General features: G+C 42.2%; 1 protein-coding gene across 3 annotated transcripts in view; it reads left to right on the plus strand.

The window, feature by feature from the left end:
- The first annotated feature begins 2194 nt into the window (after window positions 1-2194).
- The window catches only part of DIP2B (disco interacting protein 2 homolog B), a 236204-nt gene continuing 216878 nt past the window's right edge, over window positions 2195-21520 (plus strand). Inside the window, exon 1 of one of the 3 annotated variants that reach the window (XM_036865024.1) lies at window positions 2195-2580. In XM_036865024.1, coding sequence (XP_036720919.1) covers window positions 2481-2580 — 100 coding nt within the window. In that variant the 5' untranslated portion in view covers window positions 2195-2480. The remainder of the gene's footprint in view (window positions 2581-21520) is intronic. The other 2 variants (XM_036865022.1, XM_036865023.1) reach the window with 2 other exon arrangements.

Here is a 21520-nt window from a genome sequence, read left to right on the forward strand (position 1 = left end):
TTCTCAAGATTTAGAAAATTACAGTAATATTTTGATGAAGATTGCATTAACTTTTATAGATTAATTTTTGGAGTATTGATATCCTTATGATATTGTGTCTTCCCATCTGGGAATAGGAACTGTTATTTAGGTTTACAGTTTTCTTCATATAAATCGTACACATTTCTTGTTAGGTTTATTCCTACTTATGTTTTGCTGTGACCGAATGGATTTTTCTTTGAATTGTCTATTGCTCTAAGACAGGAAAGTTATTTATATTTATATGTTGGCCTAATCTTAAGCCACTTCATAAAACTAATAATAATTCTGATAGAACTAAACTAAGCTCCGTGAGAGTATAGACCTTTTTCAAACACTGTATTCCTAGCACCTAGACAGTTCCTAACATGTTACATTAACTCAGTATGATTGAATGAACGAATGAGTGAATGATAGTATTTTAGTTGATTCTCTTGGATTTCTGGGTAGACAATATTTCCAGTTTTTCAACTGTTATAATTATGAAACTTTTAGTAAAGATTGCTTTGTAGATTCATGTTTTAAAGTACCCATTCTCTTACATATATATCAATATTAGAAAAAATAGAAAAAGATACAATTACAAAGTTATGATCTCGTGCAGAAATATTTCTCTGTACTTAAAAAAATGTTTATTTATGGAAATTTAAAAATATATACAAAAGTAGAATAGTATAATCAAGCTGCATATTCCCGTCACCCAACTCCTTCTATGATCTCGGCCAATATTCCTTCAGATATACCTCTACCTTCTTCTCACCCCACCTTGCATTGGGTTATTATGAAGCAAATCTCAGGCATACCATTTCATCCATAAATATTTGAGTATGTTTTCCCATTAAAAAGTACTATTTTAAAGTTATATAATCACAATGTCATTACCATATGTAAAAATATGACCATAATTCCTAAATATCTAGTGTTCAAATTTTCCTGATCCTCATAAATTTTTTCTTTCCTTTAAAAATCTCTTATTTAAGGGCTTCCCTGGTGGCGCAGTGGTTAAGAATCTGCCTGCCAATGCAGGGGACCCAGGTTCGAGCCCTGGTCTGGGAAGATCCCACATGCCGCGGAGCAATTAAGCCCATGCGCCACAGCTACTAAGCCTGAGCTCTAGAGCCCCCGAGCCACAACTACTGAGCCTGCACACCACAACTACTGAAGCCCACGCACCTAGAGCCCGTGCTCCGCAACAAGAGAAGCCGCTGCAATGAGAAGCCTGCGCGCTGCAATGAAGAGTAGCCCCCGCTCGCCGCAACTAGAGAAAGCCCGCGCTCAGCAATGAACGCGCAACGTAGCCATAATTTAATAAATAAAATAAAATTTAAAAACTGCCATAGTCCTCATGTAAACCAGAAGACATACATACATATATTCCCATAGATTCTCCTTACATTGTTGCAGTTAAACGGAAATTTCAAAGTCTACTTCCCAGTCAGCCATGATATTACATTCCTTTTTTAAGCTGAAATTCTTTCCTCAACCTAAAAGAAAAATTTTTTTCCCTTCCAGCGCATGAATGATATAATACTGTCTGGGAACTACTAAAGAACAGATGCTGAGGCCTTACTCTCAAAGGACCAATTTTGGATCAGAATGGAAGGGAAGGAAAAACACTGGAATTCCCTCCAATTCTGCAGGGGACTTTTGGCGTTTAAAAAAAGATTCAATACTACCAAAGAAAGACTATGAATGACAGTTTAAGGCATCTTCCCCAGTAGTTCCTGGTAAAAACACACACATGTGTGGATCCTTATACTGAATTAAAATATTAATACTTTTGGAACACCTATTAAGTCATACACCGAGGAGGATAAAAAGATAAAGAAGACGATGTTCTCCTGTAAGTAGTTAGACGTCTAGGAAGGGGGAGGCAGATTCTCCCTCCTTTGTCTTAAATGCTAGAACTGAAATACAAAAAAAAGAGCTCCTGGTAAATGCAATCGGGAAGCCCCAGTGAAAGAACGGGCCTGAGTTCAAATCTTTATGAATCGGAGGTGTCAATCAGGGGGAAACGGAAGAAGTGACAAGACAAAGGGATACACTACTAAGTGAAGAGAACTGGAAAAAGCAAGGCCTGGGGCCCCTGAAAACTGCTTGGTCGTGAGTTCGTAAAAGGTAAAGGCTACGTGTCCCGGTGGACACCAACACCGTTAGCGTATTTCGCGTTGGAGAAATCGGGGCGGCGGGCTTGGAGTCGTCGTTTCAGGAATTTCCCAGTAGAGGGCGCCATCAGACCGCGAGTGCTCAGCCTGACTCGGCTTCGGAGGCGGTGCATCCTCGGCCCGGGGGCGGGGCTGCCGCGCTCACGTGACCCTTGCTCATGGCGGCGGCGGCAGCGGAGTCGCTGGCGGCGCTCGGCGGCCGGAGCCGGATCCTGTAGCCGGGGTGTGGGCTCGCGTCAGTCCGTCCCTCTTTCGGCCCCCTCGGTTGTCTTCCGGAGTGTGGCTGACAGAGCCGGGATGGCGGAGCGAGGCCTGGAACCCTCGCCGGCTGCGGTGGCGGCGCTGCCGCCCGAAGTGCGGGCGCAGCTGGCGGAGCTGGAGCTGGAGCTCTCGGAGGGTAGGAGACGGGCGGGGGAGCGGGCGCCCGGGCGCCGCTGCGGATCGCGGCGAGGGGAGACCAGGTCCTCGCCGCGCGCCCTGGTGGCCGTGCGGGCAGAGTGGAGGAGGGTGCCGGAAATCTGGCCCGGGCTCTGAAGGGTCGCTCCCTTTCTCTCTCACCCCGGGAAGTGGGTTTCCGTGTGATTCATTGTGTTCCCTGGGAGGGGGTGAGCAGAGGCTTGGAGGAGAGGTCCTCCCCAGGCCCGGGCTGCTTCTGCGCTCCCTGCCCCCCAAAACCCGAGACAAAGCTGTGTCCTCCCGCTTCAGGCTTCTGCCCGGGCGCCGGGGCACGGTGGGGGCGGGGCGGGGGTGAGGCCGCCAGCAGGGTGGCTGACAGCTTTCTCCTGTCCCCCTCTACCCTTTTCCAGGGGAGGGCCCTAGCCTGTTTCAGCTCCCCTTCCCCCCGTTCAGAAAAAGAGAAAGACAGGGGAAATCCGCCAACATTTCTTCTTCCTTCTTTAACAATGCGAGATGCCTCCCCAGTGACAGGAGAGAGATGGAAGCGGGTTGGGCCGTGGAGGGTCCTAGGGAGGCCAGAAGCAGTGGCATTAACACACAGACACACAGGGCTGCTTTTAGACCACCTTTATCATAAGGGTTTTTTTCCTGGTGCCTGTATTCGGGCTGAATTGTCCGCATCTGATCACCTTGTGCAGTCTTTGAAGAGGGAAGGAGAGAGGTGGCTACCGGTTACATGGAAATCCTGGCCGGCACCGTCTTTCTTTTGTTAATGGGTTGTTACAAGGAGGGTTGGATTGGTATTGAGAATTAAAAGAATGGAATAAGTCGAGCCACTATTATTAGAGAAGTCCCTGGACAACAATGAGAGAAACGTTGCTCTGTTGTGGGCATGTGATCAGGCTTCTTGTGCAGTTGTGATCAGTTCTCCACAAAGTTCCTGTTTTTATCACAGGCTGCCTCTGAGACAAAAGCAGCATTTTCTCCAAGCTTGATGTCAGTACTGTGGTGGTGTCCCCTGAGTTGCATATTCTTATTGAGTTCTTTGCCAAAGGCCCTCTTCGCTAGCATTTTTCAAGTGGATTAAAAACTGTTGGTTGGAAAAGAAGACCGTGATAAGTTCCCAGGAGAGTTCTGACTTTTTGTTTACTTATCAAGGCATTCTCTCTCCCACCCCGCAATCCTTTACAATGAAAAACCAGAAGTAGCTTTGAGTGTTATAAAGCCAGTTGGGCATGGAGGGAAATAATTATTTTTAATAACCCTGTTAGGTTTTCCCAATGTATAGGGAGGTGCTGTTCTCATTTGCACTTAATTATCAACATATTTTTTTTCAGTTAACCAGTTGGGAAGTTATTCTTTGTCCAGTCCCCAGAATCAGTTGTGGTGGGTGAGTTTGTTTCTGTGAAATGTTTAGGGCATTGCCATCTTGGTTCTGCCTCTCAAAAAAACTCATTCTTCTAGACTAAAGCATTGTCATTCAATCTGTGATGACTTGCATTCAAGTCAGACTTTTAAAAGTTACTCTATAGTATCACATCAGCTATCTTTGATTAGCCAGAAGGAGAGAAGTTTGGCTGGATGTTTGCATCAGAATGAGATTAAAAATAGGAGTTGATTGCTTTTACATGGAGAGGGAAATCCTGGAAGCTCTTTATTCTTGATATATCTGCTTCCAGCTGATTATCGTTTACTTCTCTGGGTGTTTCTAGAGATGATTCCAAGGAACTATTTCTAGGACTCACACTGATTAGCTCACCTTTGTCTCCTTCAAGAAAGTGTGAAACCCCTACAAACTGTATTGCCAAGCCTTCAGCATTTTTAAGGACAAGTGCATGGTTTGTTTTCCAATGCAGGGTTGTTTTGGTTTGGCGTGTAACTGAGTTTGAATTGGTTTCTTAAAGGTTTATACTACATTATCCTGTATTTTATCTCTTTTAGCGATGGAAAATGGGAAAAAATATAGTTGAAAAACCTCGGGCCTGCAGTGTCAGCATCTTGGCCATCTGTCTGTCTCTCTTGCTTAAAGTACAGAGGATGGTTGACTGGAGGAGTAGGTAGACATTTTTAGGAATTCAAGTGAGGTTGAAACCACCAACAACCCCCAGATCTATAGCATGCTATTTGTGATGTCTGTATCATATTTTGAAGGGACCTTTGTTTGTTTAAAATTTTCTCTACAGTTACTGCTCTGACAAAAGTACTTTTTTCTTCTGGAAAAAAAAAGGTGCTTTTAACTATGTGTTCATTGTGTGTTGTTGGCTTTGATGCACTCATTCCTCCATTTTATTCATTTTTTTAGGTTCAGGCTGTAGTTGGTCCTAATTATAGCGATCGTCTGAGCTGTATGCCATTAAAGAATTTTCTTTGTGCTCGCCTGTATTTTCAGCTGCAGGCTCTGGTCGCAGATGAGCCAGCTGTGCGCTGGAACGCAGGTTGTGCCACCCTGGGCTGTTTGCCGCAGAGTGCGTTGCAGAACCCAGTGCTGTGGCTGGTGCTTCATTCAGGCAGGTCACCGTGGACTTGGTGCTTAAAGCTGCCTGCTTTTGCACCAAAAAGAACAGCCCAGCACTGTCCAGAGAATCATTTAAAATTGAAATGACACCTAATCATAAGCTTTTCTGTAGACTAATTGAATAGGCAGGAGGTTTCTGCAAGTATTCCCATAACTGAAAATTTTTTCATGATTCACATGTGTTATTATATTTATTATGTATTTGGTAATAAGCTCTGTTGTCTGAACTTGAGTCATATGTTTTAGTCAAGTGTATGCACATAAAATAACACTAATGAGGGGAATTTGTTTAAATCTGTCTGATAATTCATTGTATTTGTGTCATGATCTTATGCATTATGTCATTTGAGTCTCACTGCAACTTTGTGATTAGGTAGAACAGATGTTATTAACACCTATTAATAGTTTTTTGTTGTTGTTTTAGTTTAACAGAAGGGAAAACTAAGACTCAGAAAGGTTAAGTATTTTGTCTAAAGTTGCTCACTAATAAGTGCCATTATCTTAAGCTGACATGTAATTATGGCATCTGTTACCATCGAATGATTTAAATATCTTTACGGTTATTGCACAAGCTATTAACTCTAATTTTTACTCTAAGCAAATGCTATGAAATAGTTGTATGCCACAATTCCAAAGAGTCTTGTTGATTCTCTTTCTGAAATCTTTTTTAAATCTATCGTTCACTTATTTGATTCAGCAGACATTTATTTTCTGCTTACTATGTGCTAGGGATACAGAGGTGAGCATGGTACTGTGTTAGCTTTCAAGGAGCTCTGAGTCCGGTAGGGAAATCACTTAAAAATACCAACAAAACAGTCCATGAGACAAAACAGTACATGAGGGTTCTGTACAGAAACTGCCTTCTAAGAAAAGAGGAAGCTGTCTGCTTTGTCGTTGTGAAAAAGGAACAGCAGAGAACCTTAAATACAAAACTGGATGCTGGTAGAGAGGGCTGTGATTTAGCTCGTGCAGTTCAGTCATAAGTGTGAAGGAAAGAAGGCAGTCTGTGGCAAATTAGAAGGGGTGCAAGTCTTTCAGTGCCTGAAAACAGTCCCAAGATGACAACTGGAAAGGTATTTAAGATAAAATAACACTTACAGGAAGGGATCCTCCCTTTTCTTGTTTGAACACTTCTCTGACCACAAACACAACAAACCCAGTCACATCCTCCCTTTCTCCTGTCTATTTCATCACGTATCTCAGGGTCCTCAAAGAGTGGTACAGGTCTACCTTGAAGGTGGAGGGGAAAGAGGCAGCTGCTTCCTAGGAGTTGAAGTGAATCCTCTTTAGGAGTTGGGCAGAGGTGGGGGAGTTGAAGAGGAAAAGGGGGAGATGCTGAATTGAGATTGTATTTCACAGTGTTCAAAGTGGGCAATTGGAATTAAGCCACCAGAAAACTGGTAAATCCTTCTTACTTTACTTATAATGGGAAAGTGGGCTACTTCCCCCCAAATATGTAGCATAGTCATTAATTCATAAGAAACACCTTTATCAGAAAATTGTGTCTAAGCAGTTGTCATTCCTAGTGTTAGGAGTATTAAGGAAAACAGGTGTGTGGGTTTTGAAAAACCAAAACTGGGCATTATTTGAGTGATTTATTCTCTGAAAGTTGCATATCTATATTTTTGGTGGACTATACCCGCCTTATGTTGGAACTCATCTTTAGGAATTGCTTGTCAGAGCCTGTGACACATTCCTTTGAAAATCCTCATAGTGGCAAATTTTAATTCTTTGAGGGTAGAGTTTCATTTTATAGGTTACTTGGTGTCAAGTAGAGAAAAGCTGTTTGATGTTCTTCTGGAGTCCAGACTAGCTGTGAATGAAAAAATTAGAGTGATTATAAATGTGTTTTATTTGTGACTGTCAAAAAATTAGAATGATGGTACACTGGTTTTGAGGGTAGTTCCAGAAGAGTAGTGACAGACAAATTCACTGGAAGAATGATTCACTTTACTGTAAAGGATAGCGCTTGTTTAGACACCCTAGTTCTATGTATTTTGAAAAATTAATCTTGTTGTTTGACAGTCCATAACACTGAGCTGGATTTTTTTTTTATATAAATTTGTTTCTCTATCTATTTATTTATTTATTTATGGCTGCGTTGTGTCTTCCTTGCGGTGCGTGGGCTTCTCATTGCGGTGGCTTCTCCTGTTTTGGAGTTTGGGCTCTAGGTGCGCGGGCTCAGTAGTTGTGGCTCATGGGCTTAGTTGCTCCACGGCATGTGGGATCTTCCCGGACCAGGGCACGAACCTGTGTCCCCTGCTTTAGCAGGCGGATTCTTAACCACTGCTCTACCAGGGAAGTCCCTGGATTTTTGAATAAGAGAAATCTTTAACCCTTCACTCTCAGTCCAGCCCTTGGTGGCTGCTTTCTTTCCTGGCCTGTGTGAGGATTAGCACTTCAGGGTTGAAAGTTCAGATGATTGGCTAAAAAGGGCCTTCACATGTATTTGTATTTTAATGATTATAGTTCTTCATGGTTCTCTCTCATGATTAATCAGGAATGGTCTTTGAAACACTCCTTCCTGCTTGTCTGCACCATTTCTCACAATTCTTTAAGAGTTAGTTGAAGTTCTACCTTTTTTCTAAACCTGCCCCTGAACACTGTGAGCTCTCTTTCTCCAAACCTTATAGCATTTACAGTTTATATCATTTTTACCATTCATAGATTTTGTAAATATTTAAATTGTTTTTCATTTCACCTCCATGTAAGCTCCTACAGAGGTCATTCTTTAAGTCCTTTAAACAACTGCTCAACAATTTCTTTCTTGTATTGTTTTAGGAGTGCAATAAATTTTTGTTCACCTCAGATTTCAATTGAAGCAAAGTCTTTGTCTTCGGGATTTGATTTTGGCACAAGGGGTGGGGTTGTATGATCATTTGAGGAGCACAGGTTTTGGCATCTGGTGGGCTTGGGTCCAAGTCCTGGTGTCACTTAGCCCTGTGACCTTGGATGGACTGCCTAACCTCCCTGATTTTAGTTCTTCAGTTCTTAAAAAAGGAAGGACAACCTTATTAGAGTTGTAAGGAGGTTTAAAATGAGATCGTAGGAGAACAGCTGAGTGTGGCGTGTGCGTGTAGTAAGTGCTTGGTATGTGTAATCTTTATTGTTTCTGATAGTGAATGGATGCATAGTGACTTGGCTGTTTTTAATATCTTGTTTTACTTAGCAGAATATGATTACATATGACGTGATGAATGGAATCAATTAGTGTAATTCTTTTTTGCAAGTAATACTTGACTCCTCCATCAGTTGCTCCTGTCGGCACCCTCTACCCTAGTTCAACACGTGTTGGGTCAGTGCAAGCAGTTGACTAGAGCAGAAAAGAGTAGCTGGTTTGTTTCACATAGACATCTGGCATGTGTGCATTTCTAAGCCTGTAGGTTCCGGCAAATGGCTCTGAAATTTAAGCATGGTTTCTTAGACTCAAGCATCTTCAAGCTTTGTATGAAAAGGCACATGTGGATGCTCAACCTTCACATGGTTTTTGACTCTTCCTTTTCCCCCATTTGTCCTTAGTGAACAACTCCTTTTGGCTCCTCGTTCAAAAGTTTTCTTGCATCCACTTTTCCTTTAAGTTGCATTTACCACCAGCCTTGTTCAGTCCTCTATCTTTAGACCTAAGGGTCAGCTCTAGATTGATAAAGATCTTTTAAAAATACTATTTTTATCTAAAGGCGTTGCTAAATCCAAGGCTCTGTCACTCATTGTCTTTATTTTATTTTTTATTTTTTAAAATATTTATTTATTTATTTATTTTTGGCTGCGTTGGGTCTTCGTTGCTGTGTGCGGGCTTTCTCTAGTTGTGGTGAGCGGGGACTACTCTTTGTTGCGGTGCGCGGGCTTCTCATTGCGGTGACTTCTCTTGTTGCGGAGCCCAGGCTCTAGGTGTGCAGCTTCAGTAGTTGTGGTGTGCGGGCTCAGCAGTTGTGGCTCGCGGGCTCTAGAGCGCAGGCTCAGTAGTTGTGGCACACGGGCTTAGTTGCTCCGCGGCATGTGGGATCTTCCCGGACCAGGGCTCGAACTCGTGTCCCCTTCATTGGCAGGCTGATTCTTAACCACTGTGCCACCAGTGAAGTCTAGTCCAGCTTCTTTAGGACTATGTCATGGACATTTAAGTAAGGGTTTTCGTATATTTGTGTTTATAATGAATAAGTTGCCTTCCCTTGTGGATGCTCTTCTGTGAACAAAATATTTTCTGAAAGGCCATTTCTTTGGAATTTTATAGCATCACAGCTGACAGAATCTTTGGATACATGGGTTGGCTTTAGTGGACCTGGAAACTCTAAAGTCGTGTGTAGAATTTTGAGTGTGAGTGCTTATGTGCCTTTTTGGGGAGCAGAGTCTCCAGCTTTCATCAGTTTCTCAAAGAGGACTGTGAAGCAAGAACCAAATCTGTGTATTACCACTTTTCATTCTTACTAGCTTGTAAGGAAAGCCAGACTCCCTCAGCGTCCCTCCTCAACACTCACAAACTTACCTATATCAGTTCCCACCCTTATCCTCTTTCCTTCTTTTCTCAGAGGAAGAACTATCCCCCTCCTGTTCCGCAGCGCGTCCCTGTGACTATGATCTCAGTCCCATCCCTTCTCCTCTTCTGGGATCTTGGGATCTTACTTTATTGATCCATCTATTCATTTGTAGTCTTTTGTCTTTTTTTTTCCTCTCATCTTTAGCCTCTCACTTAACACTTGGCTCTTGGCCCCCTCCCTTCAGCCTATAGGTACGCTGAAGTTTCTCCCATCTTAAGAAAAGTATCTTCCCGCGATCTTGTATTGGAACCTACTTGCTTTCGTGTGCTAGCGTTCACTCCCTCTCATAGATCCTAGAAAGTAGAGCCTACATTTCCTTTATTTTGTTCCTTACCTTTGCTCACTCCTCAAGCCTCTGAAAAAAACGTCTCCAAGGCCACCAGTGACTTCTGATTTCAGACTGAAAAGTACCCACATCTTTCTCTACATCTTTCTCTGCAGCATTGGATACTGTGGGCCGATATCTTTATAAACTCCCTCCTTCCTTAGCTTTTATGGTATCATTTCCTTCCAGCTCCCTACCTATTCCTCTGCTCTCCCTTGGGCTTCTTTTTCTCTTTCTTCCTCCTGGTGTGGGTGTTCCTGGTATCTGTCATTAGCCTTCATCTCACTTCACAGACACTTGCTAAATGATCTCATCTGTGCCCAGGGCCTCAGCTGTCAAGGCTGGGAGATGACTCCCTAGTCTGTATCTCTAGCCCTGACTCCTCTCTGCTCCAGACATCCCATTTATTCTCCCCAGACAACTGTAACTTAGTAGGTCCAAAACTGTACTCCTTGTTTCTGCTCTGCAAATACTTGGGGGTCATCCTTAACTTCTAATGGGTCACTAAGTTCTGTTGATTCTGCTTCCTTCCCTCCATTCACATTGTTTCAGCCTTTGTTTAAGCTCTTACCATCTTTTGCTGAGACCATTACAGTAGTCTCCTAACTCGTCTGCCTGCCTTCAGTCTCTTCTCTCTGCAGTTCATCCTTCTCTATTCTGTGATGGAATGATCATTCTGAAACACAGATCTAATTGTGTCCTTTTCCCTGTTGAAAAATTTTCACTGGCTTCCCCTATCCACAGGATAAATTCCAGGCATCCTTTGTGTAACAAGACCTGCCTGCCTTTTTAGCCCCGCTTCCTGCGCCTTCCATGTTTTTGCTGTCTTCTCTAGCCATGCCGAATGACTTGTATTTCCCTGAATGCATGGTGCTTTTTCACTTCCATGCCTTTGTACATGTTGCCTTTCTCTGAGAAATGCCCACTCTGGCATGTTCTTCCCCTTTTTCTGCCTCTTTAACTTCTGTTCCACTCAATTTCCTGTAAGAAGCCAGCCTTTCCTAAGCTCTCTTAAGAAGTTAAGATCTCTGTATAAGTAGCCATCAATTATTGAGTGCTTATTATGTAACAGGCCCTGTGCTTAGCACTTTGTATATCCTGCCTGACCAGTAAGTAGGTGCTGAATAAATTGCTCTTATTATCATGATGATGAGGGAACTGAGCTAGCAAAAAGCAACTGAACCTTGAGTGGAACAAAGGGTGTGCCAGATCCTGCCCGTCACACATGACCTGATCTTTCCCTTTTTCCCTACCAGGAACAGTAACGTTCTGAAGTGAATGGCAAAGGGGAGAGAACACACTTGAATCATTTAGAACTGTTTCTGCTGCTTACTGTATGATCTTGGACAAGTCTTTGAAGTGTGCTTCTAATCCTAACAACTCCTAAAGATAGGTGTGTCATTTCCATTCTGTAGAGACTTGTTAAGGAACGTGAAGCCTGAAAGTAAAGTGTGCTGGGGTTGGAACCCACCTCAACTTGGCTCCAAACCCCACGGTGTTTCCACACTGCCTCCATCTCCCTGAATCACGTTTCAAGTAATTTCAGCAAAATTCTTTTCCATCTTAACTATTGGGCCCCATTTTCTTAGGATACAGCTTCTGTCTTTGGAGTTTTGGAGGTAGGGCTCCCCGGAGAGAAAAGAATGGGAATGTTCTATCCTATTCTAAGAGAAATGGATAGCAATTGGAGTGAGGTTGGGTTCTTTTGACCTCGCTTTGCCAGAACCAGCACTCCAACATATATTTGGAGGATTTCATTTATATCAGCTTAACTTCTGGAAGGGTGTGACTTCTTTTTTTCTAAAAAGAACAAAAGATATTGGGTAAAATCTTTTAAGACTGTGTATCTGTAAAGTAAGAGATAATTTTATGTACTTATATTTTGATGTGAAATTAATTTTTCTTCCTTGAATTGAGATGGGGTTGATGAGAAGCTGAAAGGGGAAAATCCAGAAGGATAATATCTTGGATGCGACACAGGACAGCCCTAAATGAAAATGCACAGGTCTGGTGTCTTTGAAAGGTCCTTGCTGTGCCCTGGACTTGAGCTTCTGGGCTACAGATAGAGTATTGTGGTTACATTCTGGTTCAGAAAGAGTTTTTTGTTTGTTTTGTTTTTTCCTTAGGATATTTAATGTTTAATTTAAAAATTAATGTTTAAATTAATGTAGATATTTCTGTAAATGACATTTACTTTAGTTGATTTTTCTTGGAGTTATTTTTTGTCAAGAATAGTGCTCTCATCTCTCTTTTTTTTTTTCAGAGGACTCCCGCTTTTAGGGGTAAACTAAAACAGCTGTAGGATTTTTTTCTTTCTTTTTAAGGACCTTGGGTTATGTTTCAATTTATTCATAAACTGGAACCTTGTGGGTTTTAATTCAGGTCAGGCATGAATGCATTACAGTGCTGGCCAGTCTTGTCACTGAATCTCCTTTTTAAAAATGAACCCAGGGGCTTCCCTCGTGGCGCAGTGGTTGAGAATCCGCCTGCCAATGCAGGGGACATGGGTTCGAGCCCTGGTCTGGGAAGATCCCACGTGCTGCGGAGCAACTAAGCCCGTGTGCCACAACTACTGAGCCTGTGCTCTAGAGCCCGTGAGCCACAACTACTGAGCCCACGTGCCACAACTACTGAAGCCCGTGTGCCTAGAGCCCATGCTCTGCAACAAGAGAAGCGACCGCAATGAGAAGCCCTCGCACCTCAACAAAGAGTAGTCCCTGCTCGGCGCAACCAGAGAAAAGCCCACGTGCAGCAGCGAAGACCCAACACAGCCAAAAAAATAAAAAATGAAAATGAACCTAGCAGGAATTGTGAGGAGAAGTTTGTGATAGTTTCTTGCTTAGTAAATCTGTGACTGAGGCAAGCAGGCTGTCTTAGATTTTTTTTTTTTAATCAAAGTATAATTGACATACAACGTTATATTAGTTTCCGGAGTATGACATAATGATTTGATATTTCTATATGTTGGGAAATGATCACCTCAATAAATCTCATTAACATCTGTCACCATACATAGTTACAATTTTTTTCCTGTCTTAAAATTGTAAAGAGTTGTCATTCTTTTTTTGGCCGCGTTGCATGGCATGCGGGATCTTAGTTCCCTGACCAGGGATTGAACCCGTGCCCCCTGCAGTGGAAATACAGAGTTTTAACCACTGGACTGCTAGGGAAGTCCCAAGAGTTGTCATTCTTACTTTATTGGACTTCCTTTCTGGTTTGGAGAAACTTTCATTTTTAAATTGAATGTGTAGCAAAAGCATTTGTGAGTTTTCCTCCCATGGTTCTTTGCTTATCGTTTTCTTCAAGGAGACCAAGGGAAGTCCTAGAAGAGAAGTTTCTGTTAAAAAAAAAAGACAACTTCCTCATTTGTTGGTTCTCTGAGCTCTAATCTCTAATGTTACTCCTATATTATAGTTATTTTTCAAATGACCTTTAAGTTATTATATGATCATTTGCATAAATAGTCTCATCTCCCTTTGTAAGCTGCTTGAGGACAGCACGCAGCATCCTTCAGCATAAGTGCTTTTCAGTACTTATTCAACCAGTGAATGAATCTAGACTCTTGTCATCAACCTCCTTATCTATTCTTATTTCCTTAGTAGTATCTGACAGACTCTTCTATTACAGTCAGACTGGTTTCCTCACTTTTTCCTGACTGGCTCATTCTCATCTGTTTGCCTTGGCAGCGATTGTTTTCTTTGTCAGGACTACCTTTTCTCCTAGTAAAATTTACCTGTGGTTTCATGGCCTGGTTGATGTCCTTTGATCATGAAACCAACTGACTACTTTAGTCCTTATTAATCTCTTCTATTTTTAGGCTATTGTTGTATTCAGTAACAGTTTAACACTTAACTGACAGCTGTTTATTTGTTTTGTTTATGTTGTTTTTGCCTCCTCAGTTAGACTTTAGATTTTGTGAGTGTAATGACAAGGTCTTCTACCTTTGGGAACTTGTAAGGTGCTAAACATATCAATATAGCAATAAAGATGTATTGAGCACATTTATTTACAAGATCTATTGAGAGGGTGAGAGATGCATAGAAGGCAGATACCCTGCTCTCAAGGAGCTTTCAGTCTAGTAACTTCTCAACAAATAGCTGTTTGCGCTTTAAAAATATTAATTTAAAGTAATTGTCTTTTGAGTGAGCACTTAGAAACTATTTTATACTTGAGTGATAAGATAGCCTTTAAACAGTCCCATTTGAAATGATTCTGGGAAAATGGCAGTTTGAGCACATCTCTGCTGCCCTCTTTTTTTAAAACTTAGTTCAAGTAAAATAACAATTTCAAAGCTGAACAAAAATACTAAGAGTTGGAAGGGGAACTCATGAAAGTTGAAGGACTTGGAGGATAGATCCAGGAAACCAAAAATGCAGATAACAAGAATTTTAGAAGGAGGACTAAGTAATAGAAGAAAAATTCCCTGAGCCAAAAAAAGATTGCAGATTGAAAAAGACTGAAGATTGAATGAGTTCACTGTGTTCCAGGCAAGATCGATGAGAAAAGGCACAAACCTAGGCATATTCTGATAAAATTCTTGAATTCAGTGATAAAGAAAAAAAAAACAAACTTACAAGTAAGTTCCTAGATAGAAAGATAAAGATACAAAAGAAAAGAAAAGGTTAGAAAGATTCAAAAGAAGATAAAGATACAAAAGAAAAAGTTAAAACTACCACAAAACAGACTGTTCTCATTTGTAACACTATAGTGTTAGTGTAAGAAGCAGACTATTTAGAGAAAAGGTCCACTCCAAAAATCTTATAGGCAGTCTAGATACTATTCACCTTTCAGGGAAAAGAAAGCTCTGTGTGGGTGTGCAAGGATTCATATTATATCACCCATAGACTCTAATCTGGACAGTATACTCTAATCAAACAAATAATATTTCCTCTCCTCCTTCCAAAGTAGGAAGAGGAGAGGAAACAGTGATAGACAAAGGACTTTGAAATATATATATATTATATATTATTGTTACTCTATGTTACATGTAATATGTATATCGATATAATTACGTATATTGAGAGTGACAAGAAATGTGTAATATAAATGCTAAGTAAGGATCTTTGAAATTGAAGACACATATTCAAAGAGAAAACCTTGCTGTCTGAAGGAAATATTCTAAATGATTCCAGCAAAACCTGGACATCGCGGGACAGGGTAGTGTGTGGGTGAGTGGGAACTAAAAGCATTCTTTGGTATCATTGGTATGTTGGCAGGGGAAGTATGGCAATGAACTGCCTTTGTGAGGAGAAAAATACTTCATTTATAATAGTGCTAAAAAAATTGTAAAATACTTAAAGGGAAAGTATCACAAGAAAGGCACAGGATCTGTGTGAAGAAAATTGTAAAAGATTAAGGATGATCTGAAAAAAATGGAAATATATACCATGTTCCTGGATGGGAAAACTAAAAATATGTAAATTTAATGGAAATTAATTATGACTCCAGTGGAGAATTCTTTTGGGGATGGGGAAATAGGTAAAACAATCTGTGTTCAGATAGAAGAATAAATGTTTTAGAATAGCCAAGAAAATTTAGGCACAGAATAGTGAGGTGGTCCTTGCTTTACCATGTATTGAAACAGATTCTAAAATGATCATACTCAAAGCAGTGTGGTATCAGCATGTGAATAAGGATGAGCAAACAATAAAGTACCCCAATCCTTGTATATGTAAGAAAAATAATTGTAAAAACATGAAGGTTTTGCAAGCTTAGACTCTTTCTTTCCAATTGTCTCAAATTAAAAAAAGATCTTAAAATAAGTTGGCCAGGGCTCCATAGGACATCAGAAATACTGATATTGTATTTATCCTTGATACTCTATTTATCCTGCCAAGAGGAGCACACTGGAACCATTCCTCCTGCAGTGTCTTTCCAGTGCCTCTACAAACAAAGCTTAATATTGTGGCATCTGGCAAAGGAAAAATATTTAAAGGGTTCATCTTAATTTTCACAGAGTAGGCAATGAAGGGGAGATTTGGAGCTGAGAAGCAATAAATTGATAACTGACACATTCTTGATTCCTCTCTTTTCTTCAATCCAACGGCCCATATCTAGTCCATCAGTAAGTCTTTTTGGTGCTACCTTGAGAAATACCCTTGCATCTGCTTCTCTCCATCATTGATCACTGCCGATCATCACCTTGCCTCTGTTACCTCATCTGTAGCTTCATAGCGCCTTATCTAGTGTCCCTGCTTTTTTCTCTCTAACCTGTTTTCCACACAGCAGCTACAGTCAGCTCTGTAAAATACAAATTAGATCATGTCGCTTCCCTGCCATTGAATTTCCTTCAGTGGACTTCTGTCTTTTTTTTTTTTAAATTTACTTATTTATTTATTTATGGCTGTGTTGGGTCTTCGTTTCTGTGCGAGGGCTTTCTCTAGTTGCGGTGCGCGGGCCTCTCCCGTTGCGGAGCACAGGCTCCAGACGCGCAGGCTCAGCAGTTGTGACTCACGGGCCTAGCCGCTCCGTGGCATGTGGGATCTTCCCGGACTGGGGCATGAACCCGTGTCCCCTGCATTGGCAGGCGGACTCTTAACCACTGCGCCACCAGGGAAGCCCGACTTCTGTCTTTTAAATAAAATTCCAGGGACTTCACTGGTGGCACAGTGGTTAAGAATCCACCTGCCAATTCAGGGGACATGGGTTTGATCCCTGGTCCAGGAAGATCCCACGTGCCACGGAGCAACTAACCCTGCGAGCCACAACTACTGATCCCGTGCACCACAACTACCGAGCCTGTGCTCTAGAGCCCACGAGCTACAGCTACTGAGCCCATGCGCTGCAACAGCTGAAGCCCGCGCACCTAGAGCCTGTACTCTGCAACAAGAGAAGCCACCGCAATGAGAAGCCCGCACACCGCATCAAAGAGTAGCCCCCACTCGCTGCAACTAGAGAAAGCCTGCGCGCAGCAATGAAGACCCAATGTAGCCAAAAATAAATAAAATTAAAATTAAAAAAAAAAGTAAAATAAAATTCCAGCTCCTGTTCCATGGTCTACAAGGCCAGCACTCCTGTTCCCCCATCTACTTTGCTTCAGCCACACTGGCTGACTCTTCTTTCCCTCCTTTCTCTTTTCCTCCCTCTCTCCTTTTTTTTCCCTCTCATTCCTTTCCTCTCTTCCTTCTTTCTCTTCCTCCCTCCCTTTCTCTTTTCTTTTCCTTTTTATTTATTTAGCTACTATTTACTGAGCGCCTACTTTATGCCACATAGGTACAGGCAATACGGCAGTGATTAAAATAACAAAAATCCCTGCCCTTAAGGGGCTTACGTTCTGTAGGAATAGACAGAAATGAATAAGTAATTTATATTGCCTGTCAGATGGTAAAAATTTTAGTGGAGAAAAATCATGAAGAGCAATAGAGAATACTGGGGCCGGTCAGTGGATACAATTTAAAGTAGGGAGTCAGGGATGACTTCATCATAAGATGGCACTCGAACAGAAACCTGAGGATGGTGAGGCTTTTTCTCTCCTTTGAACTCACCGTGCTTGTTCCTGCCTCCAGACCTTGTTCCTTGCTTTTCTTCTGCTGAGAATGCTCTGCTCCAAGTGCTGTGCTTGGCTGGCAACTTTGCCTCCTTTCTGTCTCAGCTCAAAAGTGACCTTCTCAGAGATGCCTTCCCTGACTGCTGAGTTTAAATGAGCAGCTCCTCCCCACTTTCTCCATCTCATCTTTTTATTTATTTATTTTGAAGTCAAAGTGATTATTTATTTATTTATTTTTGGCTGTGTTGGGTCTTCATTGCTGTGTGCGGCCTTTCTCTAGTTGTGGTGAGCGAGGCTACTCTTCGTTATGGTGCGCGGGCTTCTCACTGCGGTGGCTTCTCTTGTGGAGCACAGGCTCTAGGTGTGAGGGCTTCAGTAGTTGTGACCAGTGGGCTTCAGTAGTTGTGGCTTGCGGGCTCTAGAGCACAGACTCAGTAGTTGTGGCACACAGGCTTAGTTGCTCCGTGGCATGTGGGATCTTCCCGGACCAGGGCTTGAACCCGTGTCCCCTGCATTGGCAGGCAGATTCTCAACCACTGCACCACCAGGGAAGCCCTCATCTTTTTTTTTTTTTTCTGTTTAAAATTTTCTATTTAATACCACCATTTGAAATGATCTTGTTCGTGTATTTATTATCTGACTCCAGTAAAATGTTAGTTCTGTGAGAGACCTTGCTGCCTTGCTTCCTGCTGGATGCCAGGACCTAGAATAGAAGACACTCAGTAGACACTTGTTCGCGAATAGATGGACTTTGCAGGGAGAAGATTCCAACAGGGTTCCTTAGATGGTGATAGCTTTACAGAGTAAAGAAATGTCGGCTCTGTCCCAGGGCCTCTGCTGGGAAGGGACAGGGACCACTGTGGAAGCTGGCCAGGGCTGGAACTCAGGGGCCCATGATGTTTCCTGGCATTTGGTTAGTTTCTCATGTTTGTTTTTCTTTTGTTTCCTTCACCTATTTATCTGCACGCGCTGATTTTCCATGTGACTTTTACAGTTGGGTGGTGTGTGACAACTTTCCATTTTATCAGCCTACCTGGCTATTTGGCTCATACATTTCAGTTCAGCTGATATTCATTATGCAGAGGTGTATAGAAGACGCAGTGCCAAGCCTGGTAGAGCGCTTGCATGAGAGCCGGAGCCGGAGCCAGGCCGCTGAGTACCCTGCTCCCCGCGTGGAGGGACGTCCACGTCTGCGTTGCCTTGTACTTGCCTGTGCGTCGATTCCCTTTCCTCTGCCTTGACCAGCTGTATTACTCACAGGATCTGATCTGAGGTGTAAGCTCATTGGGTGAGTTTTCCTGTAGAACAGATAGTGTAAGCAACCTTGTTTTGGTTTAACTGGTCAGTCCTGGTTGGGAAAAACTAAGTATTTCCCATGTTTGGTTTCCCAAGGTCTTTTCTTGGCCACATTACATCTTTTCCAAAATGTTGGAAAACCAGGGAAGTGAAATATTTAGCCATATGGTAAATATTTGGTTTGTTGAACTGTCACACCTTTGGACAATTTATCGTAGTTTATGCAAATTGTGTGGCCAGCTAGACTTCTGAGGGCATTCACAGGCCACCCATAATGCGTCCACCGGTATGCATACAGCACTTTTATTTTAGGTCCTAATGTTTTCTCTCAGGTGCCTCTTTGAGTACCTGTGTCCAAGGTGTTGTTCAGACACTAAATTTATTGTGATTTTACGCATAGGATAAATATAATAAAAATCTCAAATATTCCATTTATTTATTATTCTGTCATCAACTTGAAGTTTATCTTTGTGGCTGAGAAATAGAACTTGTGAAACATCTTAATAATTAAGATTATCCTATTTCAGCAAAGGTTGAAAGAAATATGACTTAGATGATTATGTTGAAAACAAGACTAAAGTATTATATGTTTATCAACCAGAGATCACCATTGCCAGAAGTAGTAAATTGCTCAGAATTCTGAATTTGATTTGATTATCTTCTAACTTTTCCTTACAATTGTAGAAAAAAGAGTTTTTCATTAGAGGTGGGGATTCTTTCCTGCCTTCCCCCCCCCCCCACCCCGCCCCAGTCAGTTTTAGTTGTCTGTTTCCTTACCTATAAAATGTGGCTAAGAATGCTATCAACCTTATAGGATTGATGTGAGAATTAAATCAGTTAATACATAAAAATACAGTGATTAGAACAGTGCCCAGCCAGGAAGTCCCTGACAGTAGTTTTTTGTAGTTATTTGCAGAGATAAGATATTGCAAACAGTATCTTTATTGCATAATAGATGCCATAAGGAAGGCATGTACAAATACTGAGGGTGCTCAGGCAAAGGGCGTTCATGTACCTATGGTGTTTCTGGGGAGGAGTATCACTCAGGCTCAGAGTCATCAGTTGAATAGGAGTTCGGTGGGAGGACAGACCAGGGAGGAGGATAGTTTAGGTTTGGAGAAAGACATGGGTTTGTGAATCACTGGAGTATGTTGGAGGAATTACGATGATGTAGTAGTCATTGCTAGAGCATAAAGAGTAAGCTCAGTAAGTCCAATAGCCGGGACAGGTGGGTAGGTCTTAGAATCTTAAATTTTATCTCGTAGGTTCTTGCTTCTCAGTAGGAAATGTGCCAGGATACTCAAAACTGTAGGATAAACATGGTACCTCTTCTTGGGGTATCCATTTAATTGAATTTGGGGGAAATTATTGCTATATTAAAACATGAATATATCATAATACAGGATTTAAAATCCAAGATAAAATATAATTTTAACATTTTAAATAAAAAAAAATAGATTTTGCCTTCGTTGCTGGCTTCTTCAGGCTGTGCCTCTTCTAGACCCTCCATCCCCCCCATCACTTTCTTCAGGTGAAAGTTTAAAGAGCACCCGTATAGGTCATGGGGAATCACTGAGGAATTGTAAGCAGGAGTGGATGACATCTGTATTTGGTGGAGATCAGCCTAGAGGAGGATGGTTTCAGGCTCCTGTGTCACACAGTCAAGGGTCACCATTCACAAAGAATACAATGCGAAATACCTTAAGTAGATAAGGACGGGGCAAGAGGGCAAGACAGGACATGGAGAGTTATAAGGTGGCTACTGAAATGAGCTGGTGGCTTCTGCAGTGGGATTGGGGAAGAGGGAATGAAAAGAGGTATTTAAGGAGATAGAATCGAAGAGACTCGTGTAGAAGAGGAGAGCGTGTGATGTGTTGGAAGAACCTAAGTTGACGCCTAAGAAACTTAAATTTCTGGCTTAGCATCTTGAGGGAAAGAGGGCACCATTTTCTAGTACAAGGAATAGCAGAAGAACAGTTTGGAGTATGGGAGGAGATAAATTCAGTGTTCCTGAATTAGAGGGGTCTTTGGGCCATGCGGGTGAAGGTGCGTAGCGGGCAGTTGGCTATGTGTGTGTGGAGCTCTTTAGAAAGGCCTGTCCTGATGACACACCTTCAGTTTTCCTGAGTGGCCATCACTGGCAGTGAGGCCCACGGGCATGACTGAGGTGGTCCGAGGGGAGCACAGCGAGTGAGAAGAGGCTAAACAGAGAGCTCTGGAAGTGCTGCCATTTAAGGGAGGAGGCTGAAGGAAAGGAACCTGAGAAACTCAGAGGTATGTGTGGCCAAAGAGGGAGAAGAGCAAAGCAGCAGGGAATTTCAAGAAGTGCCTGTCGCTGCAAGAGAGTTTAAGTGTAGACTGGGAAACGCTGTCCAGATTTACCGGTGGAGGAGGCCACTGCTGGTGACCTTTGCCTGAGCGGTTTCAGTGGTGTTGGGGGTGGGGACTGCAAACCTGTCCGGAGAGCGTGAGGCATCCAAGGCGGGAGAGGAAGTAGAGGCAGGCTGCACACGCTGCTCTTGGGAGCCTGGATCTGTGAAGTGGAGGAGAGAACAGTAGCTAGGATGCTTATACATTCACCTCCTCTTTCTCTCCCACTGGAAAGTAAGTTGCACGAGGGCAGGAACTTCGTTTTATTTACTGCTATATCTCCAGGGTAGAAGAGAGCTCCTGGCACCTAGTAGGTGCTCAATAAATATTTGGTGGCTGAATTAATGTTATGTTAAGATGGGAGAGACTTGAGCATGTTCATTTGTAGGGTGGAAGGGTAAGAGGTCTTGGAGAAGA

This window comes from Balaenoptera musculus, chromosome 10, assembly GCF_009873245.2.
Source record: "Balaenoptera musculus isolate JJ_BM4_2016_0621 chromosome 10, mBalMus1.pri.v3, whole genome shotgun sequence".
Lineage (NCBI taxonomy): Eukaryota > Metazoa > Chordata > Mammalia > Artiodactyla > Balaenopteridae > Balaenoptera > Balaenoptera musculus.